Source organism: Orycteropus afer, unplaced genomic scaffold (assembly GCF_000298275.1).
Source record: "Orycteropus afer afer isolate SDZICR_OR568_19922 unplaced genomic scaffold, OryAfe1.0 scaffold00085, whole genome shotgun sequence".
NCBI classification, from domain to species: domain Eukaryota; kingdom Metazoa; phylum Chordata; class Mammalia; order Tubulidentata; family Orycteropodidae; genus Orycteropus; species Orycteropus afer.
Window position 1 is genome coordinate 7,931,748 of NW_006921672.1, and position 8,629 is coordinate 7,940,376.

Sequence of the window (8,629 nt, forward strand, 5' to 3'; positions counted from 1 at the left end):
CCTAGCCAAAAACAGATAAAGCAAAAGAATGTTATTGGCTATTGAACAATCTGTCTGCCACACAAAAAAAAAAAAAAAAAAAAGGCAAAGCCTTACGTAATAAAACAACTCTTTAGTGAATTTTTTTTGTCAGCTGATGTTACAAATGCCATTCTCATTACTCATTCGGCTGAAAAGTCTCTTTTAGTGAGTGCTCTATGTTAGTGGTTTCCTAAACAAGCTAACATAAAATGACCTCCAAAATCTGTGTAAAAACATCAACAACCAAACAGTATGAATATACAAATATGTTACACAAATACATATATACAGGTATGTATGTATAGACCAACAGACAAATCTAAACACCTCATGAGCGTGGCTTTCTAAATTTAAAGACTTAGGATCAGAGTCTCACGGGGAAAAAATAACAAACTCACTGCCGTCAAGTAGGTTCTGACTTATAGCAACCCCTCCTTGGGTTTCCAAGGCAATAGCTCTACGGAAGTATGAATTGCCCAGTCGTCCTTCCCAGGACTGGCTGGTGGGTTTGAACCACCAGCCTTCTAGTTAGCAGTCAAATGCTTTAGGCACTATGCCACCAGAGCTCCTGGGTCTTATGGGACAACTCAATTAATTGGCATAATATAGTTCATAAAGTGTATGTCTTCTATCCCAACGTGGTGAGTAGTGTCTGGTGTCTTAGAAGCTTGCAAGCACCCATCTAAGAAATAACTCTATGTTTCTACTCATCCAGAAATCAAAGACAGAAGAAAGTAGTCTACAGGACTAATAGTCTCCAGGAACCAAAGCCTCATCTACCCTAAGACCTGAAGAAAAAATGGTGCCCAGGTACCACTACCAACTGATCTGATTAGGGCCACAAATAGATGGGTATGACAGAATAGAATAAAAATATGGAACAGACCCCAAATGCTTTAAAAGTCCAGACTTATTGGACCAGTGAAACTAGAGGACTTCCCTGGGACTACTGTCCTGAGATTATTTTTTTTAATCTTGGTTTCAGGTTTTTATTGGGGGCTGAGGGGTGGGACTATGAAGGACCCATCCACGGAAGTGCTCACTTTCTTCAGCCACTCCAAATTGGGGTTCTGGTGGTCCCAGGGATGGGCACATCGGGCATGTTCCTATCATCTCAGAAGGGCACTGGGTAGCTACAGGGGATGGCCTTGTTAATCACACTGGTGTATGAGCTTAAAGGAGGCAGAATTAGAGCAAGGCCCCCAATGGTGAAGGACAGGCAACACCAGCTTCTTGGCCCAGGCATTCTTTCTATAATTTAGTCATAATTTATGATTTATATGTGCCTCATTCCAAAAAGAATGTGATGCATCTAGTTTGTATTTATATTCTGCCTTCCTCTTCACTTAAGTTCCTATGTATCTACCCTCCAGTTAGTAGTTTTCTCTCCCTTTCTATCCCTTCCCAGTAACCAAAGAATATTTCTTTTTGTGTGAAACCTTTTTCATAACTTTTTGCAATAGTGGCCTCATATAGTATTTGATCTTTTGTGATTAATTTCACTCAGCATAATGTCTTCTAGGTTCATCCACATTATGAGATGTTTTGGAGATTCATCATCGTTCTATAATGTTGTGTAACATTCCACTGTGTGAATGTACCATAGTTTGTCAATCTACTCCTCCGTAGATGGGCATTTAGGTTGTTTCCATCTTTTTTGTTATTGTGAATAGTGCTGCAGTGAGTACAGGTGTACACACATCTCTTTGTATCATGGCTGTCACTCCTCTAGGATATATACCTAGCAGTGGGCTCATATAGTATTTCTAGTATTCCAGCTTTTGAAGAGAACGCCATACCATTTCCACAGTGGTTGCACCATTTTACAGTCCCACCAGCAGTGTATGAAGGTTTTCATCTCCGCAACCTCACCAGCATTTCTTGTTTCCTAATTTTCTGAACTTTGCTGGGGTGAAATAGTATCTCATTTGTTGTCTTAATTTGCATCTAAAAATGACTAATGATCACAAGCGTGTCTTCATATGATTGTCAGATGCCTGAGTATCATCTTTGGTGAAGTGTGTCTTCATGTCCTCTACCCATTTTTAATTGGGTTTTCTGTCTTTCTGTTGTTAAGATGTTGAAGTTTTGTATAAATTTTAGAGATTAACCCCTCCTGCGATATGTTCTTGCCAAAATGTTTTCCCCAGTCTGTGGTTTCTTTTTACTCTTTTGACGAAATCTTTTGATGCACACTAATTTTTATGAGGTCCCAGTCATCAATTTTGCCCTTTGGTGCTTGTGCATTTTTGTTCTTGCTGTTGTTAGGTACTGACGAGTCGATTCTGACTCATAGTGACCCTACGTACAACAGAACAAAACACTGCCTGGTTTGGTGCCACCCTACACAATAATTTGTGTAGAAAGTGTTGTATGGGAACCTAATTGCTGTGTAAGCTTGCACCTTAAAAACAGTAAAATTTAAAAATAAATTTTAAAAAATGTATAAAAGAGTTTCCTGAACCATAAGTGAAAAATCTGTATTCTAAATAAACTCCCTATATAATTACATGAAGCCAAAAATCTGGGCACTACAGCATTGGTAGAGTATCTTCAAACATTCACATCAATTCAAGTCCTGATGAGGTTTTAGAACCTGCCATAATTTATTCATTCTATCATTTTCTTCTTTTAATGTACTCTCTATATTAAAAATTCTTAACACTTGAAAGAAGAATAGGAATTCTTAAAACTGACTTACTGGTTGTAAAAGCTCAAATAACGTTCAGAAGCTTTGATAGGAGATTTAAACAATGATCTAAACATTGTTACTTCCTGGCTTGAAAGCTCATGTCCTTTTTCTTCACTAGTTTTTAAAGGTATCTTCAGTCATGACTGACTAAACCAATCAGGCCAGCATCCCAAAAGAAAATTTTCTGACCTCAATAATCCTAAAAAGGAAGAGTTTGATCTTGGATCCAATCACAACCCACAACATTCTAGTTTCACAGACCTTTTTCTCTACCCCAACCCCAATGTCACCAAGTCAGTTACAACCCATGGCAACCCCACAAGTTACAGAACAGAACTGAGCTCCACAGGGTTTTTGTGCCTGTAATCTACAAAAGCAGATCTCCAGGCATTTCTTCCATGGTGCTGCTGGATGGGATGGAAAACCACCACCTTCTGGTTAGTAGTCTATTGCAAACTGGTTTCACCACTAAGGGACCTTCAAAGGGCTTTACTTACCGCATAAAATCTCATGTTGTGATTCAAAGGTATGGGGTCAGGATCCTTTGACAGCTCAAACTGAGTAATCAGTTCATAGAGGGGTACATAAGTTGGTTGAGTTTCAAACAATGGAATTCCTAAAAACAGGAATTAAGGTAATAATCACATTAAGAGCAAGATGTTGACAGCTCAGTTTTCCCGTCACGATTTCTATATACATTCATTCATAAACAACAGGCATACCTCAGGGACACTGCGGGTTCAGTTCTAGAACATCACAATAAAGTAAATGTCACAATAAAGTGAGTCACATGAATTTTTTGGTCTCCGAGTGAGTATAAAAGTTAAATTTACACTATACTGTAGTCTATTAAGTGTGTACCACCACTTGTCTGTCAAGTTTGTCATACTGTGGTAGAGCTTACGTGTTGCTATAATGCTAGACGCTATAACACTATTATTTCAAATACCAGCAGGGTCACCCATGGAGCATATAGACTAAAAAGAAAGACATGACCAGGTCCACTTCTGAAAAAAAACTGGCCACAGAGAACCTTATGAAAAGCAGGAGTACACCAAGATAGTGCTGGAAGACAAGCCTCTCAAGTTGGAAGACACTCAAAATATGACTGGGAAAGAACTGCTTCCTCAAAGTAGAACTGACCTTAATGACATGGATGGAGTAAAGCTTTGAAGGACCTTCATTTACTGATGTGGCATTCAAAATGAGAAGAAACAGCTGCAAATATCCATTAATGATTAGAACATCGAATGCATAGAATATGAATCTACAAAAACTGGAATTGTCAAATGGAACACATAAACATCAATATCCCAGGCATTAGTGAGTGAATTGAAATGAACTGGTATTGGCTATTTTGAATTGGATAATCATATGGTCTACTATGATGGAAATGACAAACAGAAGTGGAATGGCATCATATTCCTTGTCAAAAAAGAACATTTCAAGATCTATACTGAAGCACAATGCTGTCGGTGGTAATATACATACACCTACAAGGAAGATCAGTTAATACTAATACTCAAATTCTCACACCACTAAAACCAAAAAAAAGATATTGAAGATATGCACCAACTTCTGCAGTCTGAAATTAACCAAATATGCAGTCAAGAAGTATTCATAATTATTGGTGATTGGAATGTGAAAGTTGGAAACAAAGAAAAAAAAAGGACAAATATTGTATTTGTTCATTACTGTAAAAAGTCAAGGAAAGGTTTATATATGGAAGGTGTGGTGTAGTAAATTACCTGGTATGGCTTTTCTAGCCATAAGTCTTTGTAAATTCCTAGGTAGAATTTGCCATGAGCAGCTGAAGAGCTCCTGATTGCTAAATTTATCCAACTGGGGTATTTCTGTTGCACGGTGGCACAAAGCAATGTTCTGGGAAGTTCGATCTATCTCAGGTGCTTAGAATTCTGATGTTATGATTGGCTAGTTTGGCCACTCTGCCAGGCTCAAAAAGAGACCTCCTAGAGGCAGAAGAGGTCTCTGACTGCTGGCTGAGGACGTGCTGCTGAGACACACACACTCCTGAGAGAAACGCAGTCCTGAGATACACGCATTCCTGAGACACACACACTGCTGGGAAAGAGATTGTGAGAGACTGTTGGCTGAGAGACAGCAGGCTGAGAGAGACTGAGTGTTGTTCCTGAACTTGAATTGTAGCCTGGTGCTTCCCTATTAAACCCCATAATCTGTGAATTCAGTGTAGCCACTGCAGCAAATTATTGAACCCAGCAGAAAGGTGGTGGGTGCTGCGGGACGAACGGTTGGTGTCAGGGTTGATGAAATGGCTGGAGGGAGGCAGCATGTCTGGCCTCACAGGAATAGGCCTTGGGCTATTGATGGTGATTCTGTCCTCCTCTTGTGCAGTTAGAGGAGGTCAGGAGATGCAGCCTCCCTGCTACTTTGGCAGAAGGAAAATTTGTTGGTTATCAGAGGTGGGAGGGAAGGGGGGGGACACTGCAAAAATAAAGAAAGAAAGAAAAGAAAAAGTTATTTTTGGTAGTTCAGAAATGTGGCTTTGGTGAGAGAAATGATGCCAGAGATCGCGTGATAAAATTTTGCACAACCATCAACTTCATTTCAAATACCCTTTTTAAACAACATGAATGGTAATTGTATGTGTGGACCTCTCCAGATGGAATATATAGGAAACAAATTGACTACATCTATGGAAAGAGACGATGCAGAAGCTCCTTATCATCACTCAAAACAAGGCCAGAGGCTGACTATGAGTCAGACCATTAATTGCTCATATGCAAGTTTAAGCTGAAACTAAAGAAGATTAAAACAAGTCCATGAGAGCACAAATATATCCCACCTGAATTTAGAGACCAAATGAAGAACAGATTTGATATACTCAACACCAGTGACCAAAGATCAGACCATGCTCTAGGGATGACATTGAGGACACCATACACGAAGAAAGTACAAGATCATTAAAAAGACAGGAAAGAAAGAGAAAATCAAAATGGATATCAGAAGAGACTCTGAAATTTGCCCTTGAAAGAAGAGTAGCTAAATAGAATGGAAGAAATGAAGAAAAATAGCTGAACAGAAAATTTCAAAGGACAACTCAAGAGGACAAAGTAATGAAATGTGCAAAGACCTGGAGTTGGAAAATCAAAAGGAAAGAACATACTCAGCATTTCTTGAGCTGAAAGAACGGAAGAAAATATTTGAGCCTCAAGGTGAAATAGAGAAGGATTGTATGGGTAAAATATTGAATAATGCAGGAACCATAAAACGAAGATGGAAGGAATACAGTCACTGTACAAAAAAGAATTGGTCAACGTTCAACCATTTCAGGAGGCAGTATATAATCAAGAAACGATGGTACTGAAGAAAGAAGTACATGCTGCACTGAAGACACTGGCAAAAAACAAAGATCCAGGAATTGACAGAATACTCATTGAGAAGTTACAACTAACATATGCAGCACTATAAGTGCTCACTCATTTATGCTAAGAAATTTGGAAGATAGCTACCTGGCCAACAGGCTGGAAGAGTTCCATATTTCTGCCCATTCCAAAGAAAGGTGATCCAAAAGAACACAGAAATTATTGGACATTGCCATTAATATCACATGCAAGTAAAATTACGCTGAAGATAATTCATAAATGGTTGCAGCAGCACACAGACAGGTAACTGCCAGAAATTCAAGCCAAATACAGAGAGTGTGGAACAAGGGGATATCCTTGCTGATATCAGACGGAACGTGGCTGAAAGCAAAGAATACCAGAAATACATTTGTTTACCTGTTATTCAATATGCAAAGGCATACAATTGTGTGGATCAAACAAATTATAGGTAACACTGTGAAGAATGGGAATTCCAGAACACTCATGAGGAACCTGTACATAGATGAAGAGGCAGTCACTCATACAGAACAAGGGAATACTGCAGTTTAAAATCAGGAAAGGTGTGCACCAGGGTTGTATTCTTTCACCATACTTAGAACACGGCATCAGGATTGGAGAAGACTCATTAAGAACTTGCAATATGCAGACGGCATAACCTTGCTTGGTGAAAGTGAAGAAGACATGAAGTACTTATTGAAGAAGAGCAAAGACTACAGCCTTCAGTATGGATTACACCTCAACATAAAGAACACAAAAGTCCTCACAACTGGACTAAGAAGCAACATCATGATAAATGGAAAAAAGACCGAAGTTGTCAAAGATTTCATTTGCATTGGATCCACAATCAATGCCTATTAGAAGCAATAGTCGAGAAATCAAACAACATATCAGGTTGGCAAATCTGTTGCAATAAGGCAAAAGACCTTATTGAAGTGTTAAAAAGCAAAGAAGTCACCTCGAGGACTAAGATGTGCCTTAACTCAAGACATGGTATTTTCAACAGCCTCATATGCATGTGAAAGCTGAACAACAAATAAGGAAGACCAGAGAAGTATTGATGCATTTTAATTTTGGTGTTAGCAAAGAATATTGAACATACCAAAGACTGCTAAAAGAACCAATTAATCTTTCTTGGAGGAAGAACAGACAGAATGCTCCTTAGAAGTGAGAATGGCAAGACTGTGTCTCTCATATGTTGGTCATATTGTCAGAGTGGACCAGTCCCTGGAGAAGATATCATGCTGGGTAAAGTAGAGGGTTAGTGAAAAAGGGGATGACCCTCAACAAGATGGACTGACATAGTGGCTGCAATGATGCCCTCCAGCATGGCAATGATTGTGAGGATGATGTAGGACCAGGCAGTGTTCACTTTGTTGTACATGGGGTCACTACAAGTTGAAATTGATTCAAAGGCACCTAACAACCACAACATTAAATGTGCAACAGCATTATGAAAAAGTTTGAAATATTTAGAGAATTACCAAAGACACGTGAAACTTAGCACATGCTATTAAAAAATGGGGAGCTCTGGTGGCACAGTGGCTAAGGCATTTGACTGCTAACCAGAAGGCTGGCAGTTCAGACCCACCAGCCACTCCTCGGAAGGAAGACTGGGCAATCTACTTCCGTAGAGATACTACTTCGGAAACCCAAGGAGGGATTGCTATGAGTCGGGATCGACTAGATGGCAGTGAGTTTGGTTTGGTAAGTTATCAGAAAAATGAGGAGCTCTGGTGGCATAGTGCCAAATGTATTGAACTACTAACCAGAAGGCTGGTGGTTCAAACCCACCAGCACTACTCAGAAGGAAGACTGGGCAATCTACTTCCGTAGTAATACTGCCTTGGAAACCCAAGGAGGGGTTGCTATGAGTCAGATCTGACTCGAGAGCAATGTGTTTTGTTGTTTTTTATTAGAAAAATGGCACTCATAGACTTGTTTGATGCAGAGTAGCCATGTATATTCAATTTGTAAAAAATGCAGTATCTGCGAAGCATAATAAAGCAAAGCATAATAAAACAAGGTATGCCTGTACTTTCTAAGCATTTAGTAGTATAAAGCATAATGGCATCTACACTTACCAATACTTCTTTGAGGCTCATAAGACTGAAAGATGTCTAAAATAATTATGAAGCTTCTTTTTCAAAATATATCAAGTAAGTACTAAGCTCCAGGTCCTTAAAACTCACCTGTGCAGTTCTGAAGTTTCTGAACAAATGCTCTAGATACTGGGATTGGCTGGGGAAATTTCAAGAAGAAACAGGCAGGAAGATCAACACTGTTGGCACTGGTGATTGAAGAGAAGGAGGGGGTCCTTCAAAAAAAAAAAAAGAAGAAGAGGAGGGTTGGATTTTGATTAGATATGCCCACAGGACCAGGAACTATTTCATTTTGTTGTACACAGGGTCACTATGAATCAAAGGCTCCTAACATGAACAGGTAAACACCCATTCCTAAACATATACATATATATATTGTTGTTGTTGTTGTTATGTGCCGTCGAGTCGGCCCCGACTCATAGCGACCCCTCCTTGGGTTTCCGAGGCAGTAT

The 8,629-nt window shown here is 39.3% G+C and overlaps 1 protein-coding gene across 1 annotated transcript in view; it reads right to left on the minus strand.

Moving 5' to 3' along the window:
• The window catches only part of MED1 (mediator complex subunit 1), a 37,228-nt gene that overhangs the window by 6,473 nt on the left and 22,126 nt on the right, over positions 1-8,629 (minus strand). Inside the window, 2 exon segments of the mRNA XM_007942025.2 lie at positions 3,211-3,329; positions 8,268-8,392. Of these exon segments, the coding sequence (XP_007940216.1) occupies positions 3,211-3,329; positions 8,268-8,392 (244 nt within the window).